Raw genomic sequence first — 24,468 nt, 5'->3', positions numbered from 1 at the left:
TTATGCAGTGGAGTCACATCATTTGTATATTTAGCTTATTTGAATGTAATTATAGGTGCTCCCTTCTGTCTCTCTCCGTCTTTCATTTCTCTCTTATGTAATTTTAAAAATTCTAAAATTACACTTTGCAGTTGTAATTTCTCCCCATAATGTTTATTACTGAAGCAAGAGATGATCATTGTAGAAAAAGAGAAAATACAGAATAGATACATTATTGAATATTTTAAAGAACCATACCACATAGTTTGAGTTATAAATTGGGTTTTCTCTTTCCTTCCTTCCTCCCTTCCGCCCACTTTCTTTCATTCTTTCTTCCTTCCTTCCTCCCTCCCTCCCTGTCTCTTTCTTTCTTTCTTTCTTTCTTTCTTTCTTTCTTTCTTTCTTTCTTTCTTTCTTCCTTCCTTCCTTCCTTTCTTTCTTTCTTTCTTTCTTTCTTTCTTTCTTTCTTTCTTTCTTTCTTTCTTTCTTTCTTCTTTCCTTCTCCCCTCCCTTCCTCCCTCCCTCCTTTTTTCCCTTTCCCTTCCTTTCCTTTCCTTTCCTTAGTTTCCTTCCTTCCTTCCTTCTTCCCTCCCTCCCTCCTTCCTTCCTTCCCTCCCTCCCTCCTTCCTTCCCTCCCTCTCTCCCTCCTTCCTTCCCTCCCTCCCTCCCTCCTTCCTTCCTTCCCTCCCTCTTTCCTTCCTTCCTTCCTTCCTTCCCTCTAATCCTCCCTCCTTCCCTTCTTGGTTTTTCTGTCTCTTTCTTTCAGTCCAACATTTAAAAAAAAGACGTGGGCTTATTCTGGATGAATCACTAATGGAATTGGGAAAACACTAAGTATGGACTCAGGCCTGTGCTAGAAACTAGAGGAAGCACAAAGTCTAAACCTAGGGGTTAAGCAATTGTTGACTATCATAATGGAGAGAAGCGCCTGGGAAGGTAAATAGCAGACCCAGTGAAATAAAAACAGAAAGCAGGTAAGTGCCAAGTGAATGATATGGACAAAAGGGTTCTGTGGGCATTCAGAGGTGGGCAAGGTCTCTGCTCCGTAAGAGTGGTTCAGCTCCTGCCCTCAGTCACCTCAGTAAATAGCGTCTCCACCTTACCCAGTCTCTCAAGCCAAAAGCTTAGTAGTCACCCACGAATCCTTTCTTTCCCTCACATGCCACGGTGAATCTGTCACCAAGTTCTGTTGATTCTGTGTCCAAAATACATTTCAACTCTGTCTACTTTTCTCCATCTCCAGTCTAGTCTAAGCTGCCATCATTTCTCACCTGGATGACCACAATGGCCTTTTAATTCATTTCCTTTCCTTCACTCTTGCACCACACTCCATTCTCTACAGAAACTTAAATGAGATCATGTGACTCCCCTGCTCAGAATCCTCCAATGACTTCACATTGCAGTTAGAATAAAATTCATATTCCTTATCTTGGCTCCTGTCTGTACTCCATGGCTATGATCTGGCTTCTGTTTACCTTTATAGTCTCATCTTAGGCCACTCTCAACCTCCTCACTACCCTTTAGCCATACTTGTCTTCTTTCAGTTCCTCAAACATACCAAGCTCTTCCCTGCCGCAGGGCCTTTGCACTTGCTATTTCCACTGCTTGAAAATTCTTTCTCTCTATTCTTCACATGGCTGTCTCCTTCTACTTCTTTAGTTCTCAGCTTAAATGCCCCTTCTCAATGAGGCTGTCACTGAGAATCCTTTTAAAATTAGGTCCTATCCATTAGTATCTGTCTCTTCGTTTCTTTCATAGCACCTTACCTAAATATATAATTATTTTATTTGTTGGCTTACTTATTATTTTTTCTCTCTCCCTTATTAGAATGTAAGCTTTATAATAGCAGGAGACATGTCTATCTTGTTCATCATTTTAACCCTGCCACCTATTGAATGAATGAATGAATGAATGAATGAATCATTGTGCACTGGAGTGGTCAGGGAAAGCTACCTTGGAGAGGTAGAGTCTGAAGTGCGTTTTGAAAAATGGAAGGATAGGCAGGAAGGATTTTCATAATCAAGATGGAAAGAATTCCAGGTAGTAGAAGTGCAGTTGCTGAGGCAAGTATGGTTCTGGCACATTTGGGCAACAGTGGAAAATGGGAGCTGCCTGCGGTAGAAAGTTCTCATCAGTAACATAAAGACAACAGGTTCGTTGGTTGGTTGAGGCATAATTATGTAGAGTCTTAAGAAATAGCCTGCTTTTATTTTTCAATGTGGGCAATAGAAACCATTGAAACTTTTGGAACAGGGTCATATTATGCAGTGTTTTAAGAAGGCTTTCCAAGGAGGAAATTAGTATAAAACTTTATGGAAAGTACTTCTTAAGCAGAGCAGATTAATCCCACCAGCTAAATGGCTATAGAGGAAAAAATATGAACACACACAAGTCAGAAAGGTTTCTTTTGGCTCTAAGACCATAGAATTGAACAAACTATTTACTGAGATGATTTGAGAAAAAAATGCAGATTAAGAAACAGACAGAGATGGACTTTTGCTTCCTTTCCTCTAATAGAGAGCTAATGGGCAAAGGAGGGTCATGGGAGATGAGGAGAGACTACATTAACTTGTGTCTCCTGCTTTTCAATAAATGAGAGGCTACAGCATTAGCAGAACTGATATTTAGTTTTAAAAAAGTTTCAGGAGAGAAGCTGTCTAATTTACAAACTTCAGTTCTGAAAATCAGATTTTTATGCACCAGATTACACTGTATATAGTACATGGAAATAGGCTAATTCATCCTCAGTGTTTGAAAGAAATGAAATGCATTAAAATTTAGCAAATTGTGAATTAGAACATTCAAACTATTTTGGTACTCTAGTCAGGCAAAGATCTGTAGGAACACACAGCACTCCTTCCTGATTCTGCCCTTTGTTCATGTTCTTTTTCTCTTCCCCAAACTCCATTTCCTTCTTCTCTTCCAGTCCACAGCTTATACATCCTTTAAGGCCTGGCTCCTCTAGCCAGCCTTCAAAAACTCTATTTCTTGGAGTGCTACCTTTTCACAATTCTCATAGTAATCAGAATCTGTAGTGTAGCACTCAATTTGATACTGAGTTTGATACTTTGATACTGTGCTCTGCAAGTTGTTCATGAATTGTTTCATGAATGTCCTTTTCTGTCTACCCCCACTGGAACAGTATTATATAAGCATGTATCACAAGATTTGAATAAACCATTGAGGATTGATAACAGTTTGTAGATTGGTTGACTAATTAACTGATAAGATGTAAGTTAGGATTAGTAATAAGATACAAAGTGTCCTATGTCTGGTATAATATTAAAAAAATCGTAGAATATTACATTAAGAAGGGACATAGCTGACATAGCTTTGGTGAGGAGATCAAGGTCAAGAGAGATTGAATGAGTTGGTCAAGGTCAGAGAGCTAGGTAGTGGCAGAGCATGGGCTAGAACTCTGCTCTCCTGCTTCAGGTTCATGAAATTTGATAATATTCTGGAGGTAAGTACCATAAGCAAATACAGGCCTTAGCGTTTCCTGACAGGGTTTGATGATGAATCAAAATGAGAGTGAAGTGAAGAGTACTCTGGATTCCTAAAAACAAAATGGCCCTTCAAGTTAAGTTACCTATAAGAATGTCATTTCCAGGGACCCCTCAGGCAGATAGGCCTTCCATTTGCTCCTTGTTTCTCTGAGTCAGAAAGTCCTGAGTCAGAGAGAGCCATTCCCTGTGTATAACCTGGATTACAAGCAAACAAGTGATAAAGTAACGCTATCTTTTGGAATCTCATGGTGATAGGATCCCCTGGTTTTACTGAGGAAGCCCTCAAAGATCACTGGGTTTTAGGAGTCTGTTTAGCTGCATTATGATGTGTATACCTAACTGTATACTATTGAAGATCAGACCCTTAAGTTTTGAGACTTTTCAATATAATTGTCCTCAATAGATTCAATATAATATGTCTTACTATTAGAAAAACTATCCACCCCCAAAACCCGGTTTAGCCAGTCTCCATTCATTATTTCCATCAGATAATTGTTGAAGCCCTATAATCTGAACACCCAATGTGATCTGCAAGCCAGCGACATTGCCACCAGTCCCAGCTCTGTGGTTAAACTACTGTGTGAAAAAGCACTTTTCCTCTTTGGGCTTCAGTTTTCTCATCTATGAAATGAGGATAATTATAGTCTCTGGCAGGATTAATTCTCCAAAACCTTTCCAGCTTAGGCCTCTCTCTATTTTAGACTAAGCTGCTTTTAATTTGTGTATGTAAACCAGATAAATTATTTTGGGGAGGGGGAAGGGTTCTTTGTCAACAACAGTGGTTCAACCAGGAGGATAATCCGAAACCCCTTTTCAAAGTTGGGGGTGGGAGGACATGTATAATTTGAAAAACTAGATTCTAAAATTGCTATTGTTTTGATTCTTTTTTGGCCTCACTCTTCAATTCATTTTGAATATTAATTACAATTTTAAAAGAATATGAGATTTATTGGAAGAGAAGGGGACAAACATGAGTTGAGGAAGGTCGAACACCGCTGTTACATGAATATTCAAAGAGGAGAGCACATGCCTCTTCTTACCTCTTTCTGTGTCGTAAAGGTACACAAACTTCTCCCACTTGTAGTGACCCAGAAGACTCAGAATAGCGCCCTTCAAGGCTGGGCGCATCTGGATGACAAACTGCACATCTGCATCAGTGGGGAAGCTGGGTGTGACAAAGGACGTGTGCAGAGCTCCACAGAAGGAGGTCAGAGTGTTCATTGACATCTGGTCATAGAATCCAAAGATGGCATACACCCCTCTCGAGAACTGGGAGCAGACTGCAATAAGAAAAAGAGAAAGAAATTTCAATAGCCCCATGGTCCCTTGCTGCAGCTTGTAGGGCTGGAAATGCAATGTATAGTTAGGCTCTAAAGGACAAAAAGAAAACCAATGATCTCTGAAATCTCTAGAAGCCATTGAAAGTCCAGTTGCCCAGCAGGAAAAGAATAAGAAAGGGAAGAATTTATTTGAGACATTTGCATATTCTCTATGTCTACCATGAGCAGAAAACTAAGAAAAACGTGGGAAGGAAAGAGGTGAAAGTTGTCTACCTCTCCTTCAGCAACCCTTCCAGCCCACCCCCGAAATCACCCAAGTGCTCCTGTACTTCCACCATAGCTGCCCAGGGGCTTCTTAGTATACTCAGGCCCCATCAAGGTAGAACTGTCTTGTGTCTCACCCCTTCAGTGCTTTTTCTACGAGGTGACAATAGTGACTGATGATTTAGTCAGATGAACTGCTAATGTGTCTTCTAGGAAATGTGTTACTCCTCTTAGGTTACATAACGCTTTAACTATAGTTATGTCATGATTACCACCCTTTATGTAGGCTATTAATGAAGAGAATTTCAGATTCTGGGAAGGCCATTGGGAAGACTGGCTTTTCAGTACCCACGGGGTAGGTGGGCCTATTCTGCCCATGTGTAATTCGCAAAGTTCTATCTTGATCCTTTTGCACTGATCTTCTCGATCTGTTAGCCCTCACATAGAATGTTCATGTCCCCTTCATGATCGTGGTCCGTTTTCCTTCATCTCAAAGTGGGACACACCACTACCTCTTCCCTCTTCTGGCCCAGATGAGCTTAAAAAATGTGAACCAATCTCAATATTAGCTTAAGTAGAACAGAATTAGCAAAGCAAATCAGCTACAACAACACCATGTGGTGCATTCCCAAACCAGGTGGAAATGATCTTTAGATTATTTGCGCTACTGCTCCCTTCCATTCGTGCAAAGCAGGCAGAACAAGCAGCTGATAATTTGGTGTGATTTAAGGGGTCCCGCATGGTCACCCTTATCTGCTAGGAAGCCAGTGTTAGGCTTACTTTTTCAGGTTTAGGGTTTTGAAAACAAGCCTATGGCTTGGGAGGGGGATTAAATAGAATCTTTTTTAGCCATTAGCATGTCTGATTAGATGCCAGGACAGGTGGGAAAGTGGGTGGGTCAGTTTTGATGGGAATGGGTGGGTCAGAGAAGAGAATGTAAAGGGTCTGCTCCCTTTTATCAGCCAAACTCATCACTCATTGGCTTGAAGTAGCATTTCAAAGGCGATTCTCAATCACTCAAGGACCTCCTTAGGGGAAGACAGTTGCTTCCAACTTGAGGAATTCTAAGTGACCTCCAAACACATGCACAAAAAAGCCTTTATATTAAAAGGAAAAAGCAATTAGAGAATGAATCTGGGGCATTTCATGACATGGGGCCAAAAGAAGTATTCAAAAACAAAAAGGAAGGAGCTAGATGTCACTTTGCATTGGTCATCACCAAAGGAGACACTGAGTCCCATTCCCAAATTAATCCTGTAAATGTAGAATTTTGCAGTACTAGGTTAAATCTTGGCCGGTGCACATAATGTTCCGTATAAAATTGACAATAATAATGACAACAGCTATTGAGTGCTTAGTAGGTACCAGACCCTGTGCTAAGTACTATGCAAATATCATCTCTTTTAATATTCCCAACAACCTCATGAGGTATTGCTATCATTTCTATTTAATAGATAAGAATTCTGAGACAAAAAAAATGTTCTGTCTCTTGAGTGGAGGAGCCAGGATTTGAACCTGACTGTCTGTCCAATTCCAAAACTCACACTCCCTGGGACCCAGAACCAACAGTGACATTGGAGAGTACTTATTGGCTCGAATGAGATAGGGTTTCCAGATTTGGCAAATAAAAATATATTGAATATGTATTTACATAAATAGAAAATTTATAAATAGAATGTCCAATTAAATTTGAATTTCAGATAAATAAAAAATTATTATTTAGTATAAGTATGCCTCAAATTCATACATATACTAAAAAATTATTTGTTGTTTATTTGAAATTAAAATTTAACTGAAGATCCTGAATTTTATCTGGCAAACCTAGAAAGAACCCAATCTTATTAATGGTCATGGGGTTAAAAGACTGGAACAAGCAATTGTGGCCTTTCACCCAAAATGATTCAGGAGGTAGCCAGTAATTCTTAGATCTATACAAACTAGCATACAAGGCCCAAGATAAAGATGAGGATCAATGAATCCTATATAAAAATAGCCTGTGGGGAAGTGCAATGTATTTTTCAGCAAGGAAATTCCAACCTGACTAAATTATGGACAATAATTGAGGGAGAAGTAAACTCGGAGAGAGGCAAACCTATAGCTGTGATCCACTTAGAGTTTCAAAAAGCCCTTGACGTATTGGACAGAAACAGAAAATTAAAGTATATTGTAGATTCTGGTTAACTTTAAAAAAAAAACAAAAAACCTCGCATTGCTCTTGTAATCATTGTTTTTGAACTTCAGGGGTGCAGAATTCATCATTACTAGTTTAAATATGGACATTTCTTATTTATTTATTTATTTATTTAAAATACAGTGAACACTCAGAACCATCACCCAACCCAAGAACTATAACATTACTAATAATTTAGTTTTACCTATGTCTTCTTTTTTTTAAAAATATTCTCCCCAAATTTATTTTTAGATTCAATGCAATTCCAATCAAAATCAAGCAGGCTTTAGAAGAAAATACAGGAGGATACCTTCATGATCTCGGGTTATTCTTAAACAGGATACAAAAATTATTAACCATAAGAAAAACTGATAAGTGACTCTAAAGTTGATATGAAAAGGCATGTGGTATTAGTGCAAGGATAGACAGACAGACAAATGGAATACAATAAACAATCCAGCAAGAAATTCACACTTATATGGTCACCTGATTTATGTTACCTATGTCTTCTTCCTCTGTTCTGTCTCCTTGTTTTGATCTCTCTCTCCCTCTGAGGTAACTACTATCCTGAATTTTTTATTTATCATTACCTTGGTTTTTTAAAAATATATACACACACCTAAACAACTTAATGCTATTTTTGCTTGTTTTAAAACTTTATAAGAAGGGAGTCATGTTGTATATGTGAAACCCAGACTCCAGGCAGGAGCACCCAGTGAAATCTTTAAGCCTATGTATGATGACAAACAGAATGAGACTAAGGAAGAACTTATAAAAATGCGTGAGTGAGCAGGTGTGAGGGAGCCCAGTGAAAATAAAAAAATTCCAAAGTAAGCTTACAGCTTCGGTCACAGCTCAGGCAGGGGACTTAGGAGGATTGTAGATCAGCAGCACCCCTCAAGGAACACTCGGCTACTGTGGTCTAACAGGCAGACACACAGCGGTGGGCGTCAACAAAAAGAGTGTTAGGAGAAAATCAGTAAGTGTTCTATTCCTTTCGAATAAAACAGAGGCGCGGCTGTCCTGCAAGTACTGTTGTGCGTAGTTACACTTCCTCCGTCTCAACATAGGCAAGTAACATAAGTAGAAGGCCCAATGGGGAAGACAACTGCCACATGAAGACAGGGGTAATAGCGTCTGAGGGAAGCTGGGGCAAAAGGGACCTGTGGATGGCCTCTCACAGCAGATCCCTGGGCCTCTTCCTGGCTGCAGAAAGTAGGGCTGAATGGAACACTGACCTGACCCAAAGGACGGTGTCTATGTTTTCAAGTGTTTAGAATGTTTGAGCTAGAAGGAATTTAAATACTATTTCATTCAGTGGATTTTCAAGCATAGTTTTTAGTGTAGAATCCTTTCTCCAAATGAAATTTTATGTGGAAAAGTCCAATATATAATAGATAAAGTGGAGCTCTTATGATTCAACACAAAGTTCCACTGACGCCTCCCTAACCTAAAGAAACTGACACAAGGAGAGGAAGTGTCTTACACAAGGTCACACAATGAATTATGAACCAGTCTCCCAGAAATGCTTTATCAGCATCTCTACACCATCCCTACTCCAGAGCTATCTAGGGCAGCATGGGTCGGGATTTGCCTGGCATGAAAGTGACTTACCCTCAATGCCTAGCTCTCAGCATAGATGGATCCACCAGGGGTTTCCCATGACTCATCTGCCAGCTGCTGCTCTCAGTTCCCTCCAGCCTCAAATTGGGAGATTGGGATTGACATATATACACTAATATGTATAAAATGGATAACTAGTAAGAACCTGCTGTATAAAAAAATAAATAAAAGAAAATTCAAAAGCAAAAAAAAAATATCAATGAGAACAGGTGGCAGATTGGTGGGTGATCTTTTGGGACTCGTGATTCTTTGGGGCGATGTGTGTTATCTTTATCTGAATCCTTAATGAACCACACCCATTTCTTTATCTCAGGAGACTAGCCCCTGGTAAAATGATGATGGAAGAAATAGTTGTCTTGGCAATCTTATTAAGCCGTGAAGTGTAAAGGAAGGGGCAGGCGGACTTCTGAGACAGGCGGACTTCGCTTCTAGTCATGGCTCTGCCGGTCCTAAGCTGCACGACTTAACCTCTCTGAGCCTCAGTATAAAATAGAGATTACGAAGGCAGGTTCTAGAGTTAGACCGTGTAGGTTGAAATCCTGAATCCATCACTTATCAGGCAAGTTACTTAATATCTCTGTGTCTCTGACTCAGTTGCTTCATCTATAAAATTGGGATAATAGTGCCTGTCTCAGCATTGGTCATGAAAGTTAAAATGAGTTCATTCGTGGGAAGCATCTATCTATAACAGTGCCTGGCACTTTATGCTAGCTGTTTATTCATGCAACAAATAGCTATTGAGCATCTACCATGTGCTGACACTGTTATAGGTAGTGGGAGATACAGGAGAGAAAAAGGATCCTGTCCTCCGGGAACCTATGTACTAGTGAGGGGAAAAGACAATAATAAATGAGATAAGTAAAATGTAAAATATGTCTTAGTTATAAATGTGGCTTTCGGTTATTGTCATGGAGTGAGGAGTAAATGAAACGGTACGTGGAAAATACATGGTGCCTAACATATAACTTGGCAACTAAATAGTTCTTTCTCTGTTTCTTTCCTCTTGCAACTCTTTTTACTTTGCCCTCTGTTGACCCCATCAGTTTACCCTCCCCATGGCAACCATTGCCCTTGACTTCACACTGAGTACCCAGGTAGCACAGCTTTTCTTCTCTTTCACCTTCCCTAGACATTTCTTCAGTGCTCTTTCTTATTCTCACTCCTGGGTCACTTCTGGGTAGTAATGGGTTAAGAAAGAACCCCTGCTAATTTGACTTTGTCCTCTGACTCTACCCCTCCCTATATAATGCCTTTGTGCTGGTAAAATGCTGTCTCCACTCGGGGCCTCTGTGCCTTCCCAGCATGAAATATCATGGCTGTCTGCTTCCTAAGAGTGCCTGTCTCCGTCTCTTCTTACTAGCAAAACACCAAATTCTTCTAGTTGAAGATGTCATTTCTGACCACATTCTGGATTCCTGGGGATTCTAGTGTAGCTCCCTGGCTATGTTCCCTTCAGTGGTGAGTGACAAGCAAGCCTGGAGCCAGCTGTCACACTTTTACTTATAGTCCCCAAGTCTGTAGGGTCAGGACAGGTATTGTTAATGTACAGTGTGGCAGCTAATTATATCACCCATATTCCAAAAGGTATCATTACAAAAATGTCAAACAACTTGATTACCCTAAAGATCAGAATAACAATATTCCATATCATTTACAGAACACTTTTCATAGCCTTTTGAATTGGGGGAAAAAAGGAAACTGAAGTCTCTTGCTGACATAATGATCACATTTGAAACAAGAAGGAAGGAGAAAAACATAGTTATGGAGGAACCAATAGAGATATATCACAGGAAGGTTCTCCAGGTAATACCATAGTACAGTGAATTGCAGGGGTTCAGGGAAGCTTAGAGATGGAAGATCATGCAGTCCAATGTTTTCTAAAGCTGTGATGTTGGTCCAAGGTGTAGTTTCCAGTCTGGTGAAATATCCGTGTGTGTGTATGTGTGTGTGTGTGTGTGTGTGTGTGTGTGTGTGTTAGGGTAAGGTTGACAACTGTTCTTTTTTAGGAAAAACAGTCCTTTTCTCTGTATCATTTCTATTGTCTGGGTGTTGTATGTAGAGTCCTTTCTCTTCTGAAATGATGATGATGTTGACGATACCACTCATATATATATGACTTCATATATATATTATATATACATATATATATATCATATTTATATATGCCCCTTCGTGGGAGGCCAAATAATGGCCTCCCAAAAGATGTCCATGTCTTAATCTCTCAAATCTGTGAATTAGGTTACATGGTAAAGGGGAATTAAGATGGCAGGTAGAGTTAAGGTTGCTAATCAGTTGACTTTAAAATAGTGAGATTTGGACTTCCCTGGTGGCACAGTGGTTAAGAATCCGCCTGCCAATGCAAGGGACATGAGTTCGAGCCCTGGTCTGGGAAGATCCCACATGCCGCGGAGAAACTAAACCCGTGCGCCACAACTACTGAGCCTGCGCTCTAGATCCCGCGAGCCACAACTACTGAGCCTGCGTGCCACAACTACTGAAGCCCGTGCACCTAGAGCCCGTGCTCCACAACAAGAGAAGCCACCGCAATGAGAAGTCCGGGCACCTCAACGAAGAGTAGCCCCCGCTCTCTGCAACTAGAGAAAGCCCGCACGCAGCAACAAAGACCCAACGCAGCAACAAAGACCCAACACAGCCAAAAATAAATAAATAAATAAATAAAAATAAAATAGTGAGATTATCCTGGATTATCTGGGTGGTCTAATGTAATCACAAGAGTCCTTAAATGTGGAAGGCAGAAGTTAAAAAAAAAGTCAGTATCAGAGTGATGTGATATGAGAAAGACTAGACCAGCCATTGCCATGAATGAAGGTGGCGTGGGCTATGAGTTAAGGAAAGTAGGTGGTCTCTAGAAGTTGGGAAAGGCAAGAAAGTGAATTCTCCCTTCGAGCCTCCAGACAGGAATGCAGCCCTGCCGACACCTTGATTTGAGCCCAGTGAGATGGCTACCAGACTTCTGACCTACAGAACTGGAAGATAATAAACTTGTGCTATTTTAAGCCACTAAATTTGTGGTAATTTGTTACCATAGTGGATAGAAAACTAATGTACTTAACAAAGCAAAAGTTAAAAGTTGCTAACTCTCTAGATCGATCTATACTCCACTCACTTTTTTTCCCCCCGCTTAAAACATTTACTGATCCGAGAAGTCCAAAGGTTTGGAAACTAAAGATCTAATCTAATTTCCCATTCAGTACAGGAACCACCTCCCGTGAGGTCATATTACCTCTCTTTGAATACTTCCAGCGACATGAGAGCTCATTACACACAGGCAGCGCTTCCTTTGCAGGGCAGCTCTGATGACAAGGGAGCTCTTCCTTAAATCGAACCTAAGTTTACCTCTTGGGCCTCTTGAATGCCAGATGATACATCGAATCCCAATTCCACATGCCCTCCACTTACTTTTATAGAAGCTCAAAAATACAATGGACGTAGGAGATACATAATGGCTATTAGCTATTCAAGTGTGTGCCTTTATTCTCACTATGCTGCCTTCTTCCTGTCAGGCTAAAAATCTGCTAAAAGATTCCATCTCCCCTTGAATCCCTGCCCCCTCCATAAGCTATCATTCTAACTCCTTCTTTACCATCATCGCTAATGATGGGATGATGGGGACCTTGCAGCAGTCTGCATCTGCATCCTCGTTTCTGCCCCCATCACTTTACTGAACCTGCTCTCTCAAGTTGGATGACGACCTGCTCCCCGCCAAATCCAACTCTACTCACAGCCATCATTCGACTTGACTGCTGAGCAGCGTTTGACGTTGTTGGCCACATCCTCCCCCCTGAAACTCCCCTTTCCTGTTTCAAGAGCACTCAACTCTGCTGGCTCTACCTTCCTCACTGTTTAAAATGTGTCCAAAGATTTTTGTCTTTGCCCTCTTTTCTTCTTACTCTAAATGTTTTTTTTTTTTTCATTCAACAAATATTTATGGAGTTCCTGGTACGTGCCAGCCAGGGGGTCTCATCTCACTACCTCCACGTGGATGAATTCCAAATAGGTGCCTCTAGCTTCAGACACATTCCTGAGCTCCAGATCCACATTTCTGGCCGCTAATAAAACAGCGTCACCTAGAGGCCTTCATGGCGTCGCACACTCAGCGCGTTATTCCTCCATTCCCACCCTCCACCCGCAGATCTGCTTCTCCTCTGCTCACCACCCTTCTTCCAGCCACCCAAGCTACAGTCTTAAGGGTTATCTTTGTCTCATTCCCCTATGCCATCCTCTTGTGATGCTTCATCAATTCTACCTCTACAGAACGGTGGGAGGGGGGTTATCTATTTCCTGTTCATCTTCAGGTCAGCTTCTAGGCCCTCCCTCTCAGACTGTGACAGTAGGTCACCTGCTTCTGGTCTTTTCCCCAATCTATCATTGGCACTGCTATCAGATTACTCGCTCTCCTTTCTGTTCCAACTGTATGATCAAAATATACCCATCCCAGCTCCCATTTCTGCAAGAATCTGCTCTGTGGATGAGTTGTTTATGGACTAATAAATGAATCTTTGCAGATGAGTCAGTTCAGGGTTTCTCAGCCTCGGGGCTATTGGCATTTGGGGCTGGATAGTTCTTTGTTGTGAGGGACTGTCCTGTGCATTGTAGGATGTTTAGCAGTATCCCTAGCCTCTACGCATTAGATACCAATAGTACCACCACCACCGCCAGTTGTGACAACCCAAAATGCCTGAAAACAGTGGCAAATATCCCCCGGGGGCATCGTCACTCCCTGTTCCCATCTCCCTCCTCCACCCGGTTTGATAACCACAGGTTTGGCTTACGACTTCCTCTCCACAGAGAACAAGGCCTTATCCTAGTGGAAAAGCATACATGTCTAGGTAATCCCAAAGGAGTTATTTTAGTGTTGAAGAGTTAGGAAGAGTGGACTCTTCAAAGCCCACCATATAGGCAGGTACTTCCCTGGTCTTGCTCTTAAATTGGCTATTTGTGTTTAACCTGGGGATGTAGGAGAGGGAAAATCAGATAAAGGATGGAGGTGGTGGGTGGGTGTGGGGTAGAAGCCAGTTCATAGCTTCCCTGGGTTCATACAGATCAGCCTCCCCATCTGCTTGAACATCCTTTGGTCTTGGGTTCTAGTAACCACAGTGGGTGCTTATAGGTTCCAGAGTCAGAACAAGGTGTCAGCCCCATTCTCCAGCTGATGATTCCATGGTTTAATTACCATCTTTGGGTTAATTCCCTTGAACATTTTGTTCTCCTCACAGGAGTATACTGCCTTCCGACAGTCTAACTAGTTATTTTTGCAATTACGTGGCATGTATCTAAACGCTGGCAAAGAAAACACTCATTATTAACTTTTGATCCAAGTTGAATACAGCGGCTTGCAAATGCAGGCATTACCATATGAACGCACGTATTTTGGAAAATTCGTTTTTGCAACTCTAAGTGCAAACTACCCTTCCATAGCAATGTCAGAAATGGCAGAAGTGCTGAGATGGGTTGGGGTAAGGAGGGGCTTTTTAGGCCCTTTTATATCAAGACATATGGTTAAGGACTGGAGCTCAGGAGCTTAAATTTTTTGCTTATTCATTCCTCAGTTTATTCATTCATCAAATAAAATTTTGAGTTCCTGTTGTGTGACAAACACTGTCTAAGTGCTGGGATACAGCAGTGAGCAAAACAGATACGATCTCTGGCCTCATGGTGCTTACAGTCTAGTATTGGCAGCAAATAGTAATAAAAGAATCACACCAGTGCGTGATTACCATATTCTAAGTACTAAGAAGGGGAGGTATTAGGGTGTTATGAGGCTATGTGACAAGGTGACTTTAGTTTAGATTAGGTCAGGGGAAAGTTATCTGACCATGTGACATTTGAGCGGACGCCTGAGAGTAGAAGAGCGTCCCATGCAGAGAGAATAGCACTTGCTAAGGCCCAGATGGAGGACAGCATTTGATGTACTTGAGGCACTGAAAGAAGACTAGCCTGGCTGGAGTGTGGACAATAAGGAAGAGGGTACAAGATGAGTCTGGTAGGAGGCAGGGACCCAATCCTGAAGGACCTTGTAGGATGCTGGTAAGGAATTTAGATTTTACTCTAAGGACCATGGGAGGAAATCATGGAAGGATTTTGATCGTGTATATTCCATGAGCTGATTTATATTTTTAAAAGATTTATCTGGCTGGTGTATGGACAGTAGATTTAAGGGGGCATCAATGAAAGCAGGGACAATATTTGGGATACTTTCCTGCAGTCTAGGTGACAGGCAATAGTAGTATGAATTTGAGTTGTGGCAGTGGATGTGGAAAAAAATTGGAGTTTATTTTTGAGGTCAAATTGCTACTGACCTTGGGCTAGTTACTTAAACTCCTCAAACCTCATTTCCGTATCTATAACCGTTAGGTTGATAGTACCTACCCCATAGCATTGTTGTGTGGATTAAATATGTCCAAAGTGTGTGACTCTTGTAGAGTCTGTGCTCAATTGATAAATGTTATCTGCTCTGAATATTATTTAAAAAATTATGTCTCAGTGCTTTTACACTGCAATGGGTTTTTATATGATTCAGTCCCTAATTTGCTGTGTGGTCTTGGGCCAGTTACCTCACTGGGTTTCAGGTCTGTCATTTGTAAGCCAGCAGAACTAACACCTGCCCTGCCCACTTCACAGGGATGCACTGAGAATAAATGGAAATAATAGCTGAAACTCTCCTTTGAAAAATTACAAGAGCTGCTATCTAAGTGTCAGTGAGTAAGTGCTATTGGTTCTTGACTCCCAGGTACTCATCACCTTCATAAACAAATAACTCCACAGAACCATCATTCTTCCTTCCCAGCCTCCATCTCTGCTATTCACCCACGTATCTCCATCAATCATCTAAAGTTGTCAGGGGCCTGTCTTGGCTTGCAACTCATTTTACACAGGATTTTAGCACAACTCTTAATTGAAAAACTAATTGATCCAGTGATCCAGTCACAGCAAATGAAACAGTTGCTAAAGCTGGGCAGGAAAGTGATGAACTCTTATGATGCCTTTGAATCAGCCCTAAGATTCGTCATTGACAGATAAGAGCTTCAAATTTGATATTGTGTCTTATAGAACTTGAGAGCCATTTTCTTTCATTTTCCAGCCCATGCTGGGATGAAGGGAGGGTGAGCTGGGCCCCGAAACAAAAATTATTCTTAAAAGCTAATTAATGGTTATCTGTTATTTTATGTACGCTTGAAGTATTTCATAATTAAAACGAAAACACTATAAACATAATAAAATGTTTAGGTTCATTATCAGTCAGGAAGACATGCCTTTATTTCCCATTCTGTTTGAATTCCTCAGCATCACATTCTTTTTTTTTTTTTTTAAACATCTTTATTGAAGTATAATTGCCTTACAATAGTGTGTTAGCTTCTGCTTTATAACAAAGTGAATCAGTTATACATATACAATATGTTCCCATTTCTCTTCCCTCTTGCATCTCCCTCCCTCCTACCCTCCCCATCCCACCCCTCTAGGTGGTCACAAAGCACAGAGCTGATCTCCCTGTGCTATGCGGCTGCTTCCCACTAGCTATCTATTTTACGTTTGGTAGTGTATATATGTCCATGACACTCTCTTACCCTGTCACATCTCACCCCACCCCCTCCCCATATCCTCAAGTCCATTCTCTAGTAGGTCTGTGTCTTTATTCCCGTCTTGCCACTAGGTTCTTCATGGCCTTTTTTTTTTTCCCCTTAGATTCCGTATATATGTGTTAGCATACTGTATTTGTTTTTCTCTTTCTGACTTACTTCACTCTGTATGACAGACTCTAACTCCATCCACCTCATTACAAATACCTCCATTTCATTTCTTTTTATGGCTGAGTAATATTCCATGGTATATATGTGCCACATCTTCTTTATCCATTCATCTGTCGATGGACATTTAGGTTGCTTCCATGTCCTGGCTATTGTAAATAGAGCTGCAATGAACATTTTGGTACATGACTCTTTTTGAAATATGGTTTTCTCAGGGTATATGCCCAGTATTGGGATTTCTGGGTCGTATGGTAGTTCTATTTGTAGTTTTTTCAGGAACCTCCATACTGTTCTCCATAGTGGCTGTATCAATTTACATTCCCACCAACAGTGCAAGAGTGTTCCCTTTCCTCCACACCCTCTCCAGCATTTATTGTTTCTAGATTTTTTGATGATGGCCATTCTGACCGGTGTGAGATGATATCTCATTGTAGTTTTGATTTGCATTTCTCTAATGATTAATGATGTTGAGCATTCTTTCATGTGTCTGTAGGCCATCTGTATATCTTCTTTGGAGAAATGTCTATTTAGGTCTTCTGCCCATTTTTGGATTGGGTTGTTGGTTTTTTTGTTATTGAGCTGCATGAGCTGCTTGTAAATCTTGGAGATTAATCCTTTGTCAGTTGCTTCATTTGCAAATATTTTCTCCCATTCTGAGGGTTGTCTTTTGGTCTTGTTTATGGTTTCCTTTGCTGTGCAAAAGCTTTTAAGTTTCATTAGGTCCCATTTGTTTATTTGTGTTCTTATTTCCATTTCTCTGGGAGCTGGGTCAAAAAGAATCTTGCTGTGATGTATGTCATAGAGTGTTCTGCCTATGTTTTCTTCTAAGAGTTTGATAGTGTCTGCCCTTACACTTAGGTCTTTAATCCATTTTGAGTTTATTTTTGTGCATGGTGTCAGGGAGTGTTCTAATTTCATACTTTTACATGTACCTGTCCAATTTTCCCAGCACCACTTATTGAAGAGGCTGTCTTTTCTCCACTGTATATGTTTGCCTCCTTTATCAAAGATAAGGTGACCATATGTGTGTGGGTTTATCTCTGGGCTTTCTATCCTGTTCCATTGATCTATATTTCTGTTTTTGTGCCAGTACCAAACTGTCTTGATTACTGAAGCTTTGTAATATAGTCTGAAGTCAGGAAGCCTGATTCCCCCAGCTCCATTTTTCGTTCTCAAGATTGCTTTGGCTATTCGGGGTCTTTTGTGTTTCCATACAAATTGTGAAATTTTTTGTTCTAGTTCTGTGAAAAATGCCAGTGGTAGTTTGATAGGGATTGCATTGAATCTGTAGATTGCTTTGGGTAGTAGAGTCATTTTCACAATGTTGATTCTTCCAATCCAGGAACATGGTATATCTCTCCATCTATTTGTATCATCTTTAATTTCTTTCATCAGTGTCTTATAATTTTCTGCATACAGGTCTTTTGTCTCCTTAGGCAGGTTTATTCCTAGATATTTTATTCTTTTTGTTGCAATGGTAAATGGGAGTGTTTTCTTAATTTCACTTTCAGATTTTTCGTCATTAGTGTATAGAAATGCAAGAGATTTCTGTGCATTTATTTTGTATCCTGCTACTTTACCAAATTCATTGATTAGCTCTAGGAGTTTTCTGGTAGCATCTTTAGGATTCTCTATGTATAGTATCATGTCATCTGCAAATAGTGACAGCTTTACTTCTTCTTTTCCGATTTGGATTCCTTTTATTTCTTTGTCTTCTCTGATTGCTGTGGCTAACACTTCCAAAACTATGTTGAATAATAGTGGTGAGAGTGGGCAACCTTGTCTTGTTCCTGATCTTAGTGGAAATGGTTTCAGTTTTTCACCATTGAGGACAATGTTGGCTGTGGGTTTGTCATATATGGCCTTTATTATGTTGAGGAAAGTTCCCTCTATGCCTACTTTCTGCAGGGCTTTTATCATAAATGGGTGTTGAATTTTGTCGAAAGCTTTCTCTGCATCTATTGAGATGATCATATGGTTTTTCTCCTTCAATTTGTTAACATGGTGTATCACATTGATTGACTTGCGTATATTGAAGAATCCTTGCATTCCTGGGATAAACCCCACTTGATCATGGTGTATGATCCTTTTAATGTGCTGTTGGATTCTGTTTGCTCGTATTTTGTTGAGGATTTTTGCATCTATGTTCATCAGTGATATTGGCCTGTAGTTTTCTTTCTTTGTGACATCTTTGTCTGGTTTTGGTATCAGGGTGATGGTGGCCTCGTAGAATGAGTTTGGGAGTGTCCCTCCCTCTGGAATATTTTGGAAGAGTTTGAGAAGGATAGGTGTTAGCTCGTCTCTAAATGTTTGATAGAATTCACCTGTGAAGCCATCTGGTCCTGGGCGTTTGTTTGTTGGAAGGTTTTTAATCACAGTTTCAATTTCAGTGCTTGTGATTGGTCTGTTCATATTTTCTATTTCTTCCTGGTTCAGTCCCAGCAGTTTGTGCATTTCTAAGAATCTGTCCATTTCTTCCAGGTTATCCATTTTATTGGCATAGAGTTGCTTGTAGTAATCTCTCATGATCTTTTGTATTTCTGCAGTGTCAGTGGTTACTTCTCCTTTTTCATTTCTAATTCTATTGATCTGAGTCTTCTCCCTTTTTCTCTTGATGAGTCTGGCTAATGGCTTATCAATTTTGTTTATCTTCTCAAAGAACCAGCTTTTAGTTTCATCGATTTTTGCTATTGTTTCCTTCATTTCTTTTTCATTTATTTCTGACCTGATCTTTATAATTTCTTTCCTTCTGCTGGCTTTGGGGTTTTTTTGTTCTTCTTTCTCTAATTGCTTCAGGTGCAAGGTTAGGTTGTTTATTCGAGATGTTTCCTGTTTCTTGAGGTAGGCTTGTATTGCTATAAACTTCCCTCTTAGCACTGCTTTTGCTGCGTCCCATAGGTTTTGGGTCGTCGTATCTCCATTGTCATTTGTTTCTAGGTATTTTTTGATTTCCCCTTTGATTTCTTCAGTGATCACTTCGTTATTAAGTAGTGTATTGTGTAGCCTCCATGTGTTTGTATTTTTTACAGATCTTTTCCTGTAATTGATATCTAGTCTCATAGCGTTGTGGTCGGAAAAGATACTTGATACGATTTCAATTTTCTTAAATTTACCAGGGCTTGATTTGTGACCCAAGATATGATCTATCCTGGAGAATGTTCCATGAGCACTTGAGAAAAATGTGTATTCTGTTGTTTTTGGGTGGAATGTCCTATAAATATCAATTAAGTCCATCTTGTTTAATGTATCATTTAAAGCTTGTGTTTCCTTATTTATTTTCATTTTGGATGATCTGTCCATTGGTGAAAGTGGGGTGTTAAAGTCCCCTACTATGACTGTGTTGCTGTCGATTTCCCCTTTTATGGCTGTTAGTATTTGCCTTATGTATTGAGGTGCTCCTATGTTGGGTGCATAAATATCTACAATTGTTATAGCTTCCTCTTGGATCGATCCCTTGATCATTATATAGTGTCCTTCTTTGTCTCTTGTAATAGTCTTTATTTTAAAGTCTATTTTGTCTGATATGAGAATTGCTACTCCAGCTTTCTTTTGATTCCCATTTGCATGGAATATCTTTTTCCATCCCCTCACTTTCAGTCTGTATGTGTCTCTAGGTCTGAAGTGGGTCTCTTGTAGATAGCATATATATGGGTCTTGTTTTTGTATCCATTCAGCCAGCCTGTGTCTTTTGGTGGGAGCATTTAATCCATTTACATTCAAGGTAATTATCGATATGTATGTTCCTATTCCCATTTTCTTAAATGTTTTGGGTTTGTTATTGTAGGTGTTTTCCTTCTCTTGTGTTTCTTGCCTAGAGAAGTTCCTTTAGCATTTGTTGTAAAGCTGGTTTGGTGGTGCTGAACTCTCTCAGCTTTTGCTTGTCTGTAAAGGTTTTAATTTCTCCATCGAATCTGAATGAGATCACATTCTTAATGTTGAGTGTAATGGCCTAGGTCACCCCCTCCTAAGCAATGCAAAAATCCTCTCTGTAGTTTGATTGACAGGTGGGCCTTCCATCTCCTCCTGAACACGTCTGATGATGGTGAACTCACCACTTTCCAAAGTAGTGCATTCTACTTTTAGACAGCTCTAATTATTAGAAATTTCTTTATTATATTGAGCACATATCTGCCTCTCTGTAACTTTCACCACCTATAGTTCCTTCTTTTTGCCTGAGGCTTACCGAAGTATCTACTCTGTCATCTAATGGCAGCCCTTCAAATATCTGAAGATACATATCTCAACTGTCTGTGCCTTCTCTTGTTCAGGCTAATCACTCTTAGCACTTCAGATGTATGTCATAGATCCCAGGCTTTCACCACTCTGGCCATCTTCCTCTTGACGCGTTTCAGTTTGTTAAATGTCACTCTTAAGAGTCTGGTGTCTGGGATTAAGCACCACACTGCAAGTGAGGTTGAACCCATCCAGAAGACAGTGAATTGATGCTTTCTCACTACCCATTTGGGACTAGACATCATGTATTTATCAGTCCTGCCTCGGATGGCATTGATTTTTTTTTTTAACCAGTCCACTGTAGAATTCTATGGCGCCTACTCTTATATTGTAGTCTTGAATTTATATCCCAGGTATCTTGTTAAGGGACTTCTGCCAAGCCAGGCTTCCCCTAACTTTGGATATGTGCTGTTAATTTTTTTGCACTTTTTTCCCATTTAAAATGTCCTTATGGTTTTGACCCACTCTTTTTTTTTCTGTTTTAATCTCTATCCTTTTTTTTTTTAACATCTTTATTGGAGTGTAATTGCTTTACAATGGTGTGTTAGTTTCTGCTGTATAACAAAGTGAATCAGCTATACTTATACATATATCCGCATACCTCCTCCCTCTTGCGTCTCCCTCCCACCCTCCTTATCCCACCCCTCTAGGTGGTCACAAAGCACCGAGCCACTCTTTTAAATCTTGATTTGGTTAGCAAGTTTATTAGCTGTCACTTCCAGTTATGTGTCAGCTACAAATTTGATCAGCCTGCTTTGGGTAGCATTATCCAAATTATTGACAAAAGTGCTGAAGAAGACAGGGTCAAGGACAGAATCAAATGCCATGCTACTTCATTCTTCACCCCTACGCTTTCCAGGATGCTGACAATTAGGTAATAAGTACACTGGGCAGAATTCTTCAGTCTGCTCCAAGTGTATCTTTAATACACTTACAGTGTAGGCGATACAAATAACTCTTAAAACTGACCTTTGTTCTTCAGACACCTTCACAGATCTGGGTTTCAGGGGAAAAAAATAACTGGAATGATTTTCTTTTCTCCTGGTCTCATCATCTCTGACCATGTATCTTTACTATTTATTATTATGTTTTATGGGGCGGGAGTAAAGAAAGAAGAGGACGCTGAGAGGAGACAGAGAAATACCTTCTGGTAAAGAATGAAGCACCAGAATAATTGGGAAACTACTCCTTTCTACCCTCCAAATCAAGCTGTGTGTCATTACCTAAGGCCAAAAAGCTGATTCATTGTCTTTTGTTGTCAGAAAGCAAATGGCTTACCCAGTTTGCGAGTAGAATAATTGATGTCTGATTAGTTTCTGGGGTCTGTGGTCCTTAGCATCCCTGCCTGCTAGTTGACTTTAAACAAATTGTAAACAGCCTTGTAAAATTTCCCAAATGCAATCCTGATGGGAAGCAACTCTTGAAAAACCATCTTCACAACACCCAGAATTGGTAGTTATACAAAACAGTTCATCTTATTGCTGCGTTAAAAATCTATACAGCCTTAGTTCCCTCAAATATGTTCACAGCCTGAAGAGCAAAGAACCCATTTTTCCTCTAGGGAAAAAGGGCAAGTTTAAGGCACTTTTTCTAATTTGAATTCAACTGGTTGGATTTTTGACAGTAATTCTCCGCTCTTGGTTTGGGAGGATATTCTGGATCTGTGTGGAACATTGTGCCAAAGAAGTCCACTCAGAGGTGTCTGTCCTGTCAAGCATATGGCCGACATGCAGGCAACTCTCAGTGGCCCTTGCAGGACATTACAGGATCTAGCTACTCTCTATTTTAAGGGCACTTTGATTGGGAACTACAGGTACTGTAGCTCGAATCTGAGAAAAACACCCTCCAATACCCGCACCCATAAGTACCCCCAATCTCCTTTGTCCTTATAAAAAGAACATCTCTTCGAAGAGAGGAATTTCATGTCTCGAGGCTAATTTAGAAAAAGACCCAGCTCTTTAACCAGGGCACTTGCTCAAAATGTGTTTCCTATGTCTAGTGATTGTCTTCGACCTGAGTTGTCTGATCTGGTAGCCACTAGCCACATGTGGCTATTTGAATTAAAATTATTTGAAATTAAGTAAAATGAAAGATTCTGTTTCTCAGTTACACTATCCACATTTCAAGTGCTCCACAGCTACATGTACTGGCCAGTGAGTGCAACGTGGTACGTTTCCATGATCATAGACAGTGCTGGTCTAGTAGGTCCTATTAAAGTCGCCTGCTGTGCCTACCCAACTAAATGTTTCAGATTCTAATATAACCTGCATTTATTCAGGACTTACTCTGTTCTAGGCATCATACTAGCAACTTCCATACTTATTTTGGTGGGGTGGGGGGCATTGTCTAACAGTTCATGGAAACTGCCAATGTGTAGGCAGAGCAGGTAGTTGCCTTGTAGTGTGGTTTGAGGGTCCTTGGAAAGTCTTCCTGCCTTCAGTTGTCTTCTCCATTGCCTGCTGCCAGGTTTGAAACACACCCACCTCTCTGGGCTAGGATGGTGAAATTCCCTGTTAAATGACAAATGTGGCCTGGAAGGGGAACGTATATGGAGTGGTTTATCAGATTAATTCTAACCGAGAACCAGGCACTGAGGCAACACGACACAGGTCAGGCAAATGGTGAGGGCTGGCAGTAGGAGTCAGGAAAGAGCTGAGTCTTTGGGTTATCTCCCAAGAGACTGCCTCTCCATGTGGGACCACTACAGGATGGGGGCCTTTTGCCATCTGAAGGTGGTGCTGGCTGCTACTAGGGCAGAGACAAAGGGGAGGGGTAAAGTTGCTAACAACAAACCTTGTCAGCACTGCTATTTGCCAAAGGTAGGTTCTGATCTTCACCGTGTTTTGATCAGACATTAATGTTCAAAGAGCCTCTAACTTATGTGTATCAATTCAGCAGGTATTTTGTCATTATATTGAACAGCACCAAGTACTGTGCCAGATGCCAGAGTTGTGGAGTTCTACCCTCAAGTTCCCTTTCATATGGCCTCCTTCCCAGGCATTCAGAGCTGGCCCAGTGACAGCAAGACCTCACCTTTCTTCCCCACTTTTGTCTTCTCCCTGTGTATTACCTTCACCACTCGTATCCCAGTCCCCGTTTTTTTCAACCTCACTTCTGACTTGTTCCAGGCCAGAATCTATGACTGAAAAGGGAGAAAGGAAAGATAAAGGAAAACTAATCTTCCTTTCCTTTCCCTACAGCAGTGTTTTGCAAATTGCAGGGCACAAACCACTAGTGGGTTATGAAATCAATATAGTGGGTTATGAAATCAATGTAGTGAGTCATGACCTAGCCTTTAAAAAAATAAATGAAATAAAATAGAAAAATGCCGAAGTGTATCCAGGTAGTCAGGGTAAATATTGTCTCATCAGACTTTTGTTTTGGTTATCAAATATATGCATATATGTTGTGAGTCATTAAATCAAATGTATTTCTTTAACTCCTTACACCATTGTAGCTCTATGCCCTGTCCCAAGTCTAGAACTGGTTTGATCTACATTTATGTCCTCACTATTTATCGCCTCCTGCAGAAGTCCCATCTTATTCCCTCTTCTGTTTTCCCAATCCATCCCTCCTCCCTAGACCCTAGGAGCTGCCATCTGAACTCACCTCCTCCCCATTCAGCTGGAGTCCCATTGAATTGCCAT

The 24,468-nt window shown here is 40.5% G+C and overlaps 1 protein-coding gene across 3 annotated transcripts in view; it reads right to left on the bottom strand.

Annotated features, from left to right (window-relative positions):
• GRIA3 (glutamate ionotropic receptor AMPA type subunit 3) overlaps positions 1-24,468 on the bottom strand; it is a 286,920-nt gene that overhangs the window by 204,372 nt on the left and 58,080 nt on the right. For all 3 annotated transcript variants that reach the window (XM_068532557.1, XM_068532558.1, XM_068532560.1), the window contains exon 3: positions 4,526-4,765. In XM_068532557.1, coding sequence (XP_068388658.1) covers positions 4,526-4,765 — 240 coding nt within the window. The remainder of the gene's footprint in view (positions 1-4,525; positions 4,766-24,468) is intronic.

Source organism: Eschrichtius robustus, chromosome X, assembly GCF_028021215.1.
Source record: "Eschrichtius robustus isolate mEscRob2 chromosome X, mEscRob2.pri, whole genome shotgun sequence".
In the NCBI taxonomy this organism is placed as follows: domain Eukaryota; kingdom Metazoa; phylum Chordata; class Mammalia; order Artiodactyla; family Eschrichtiidae; genus Eschrichtius; species Eschrichtius robustus.
This window is presented reverse-complemented; position numbering and strand designations above follow the sequence as displayed.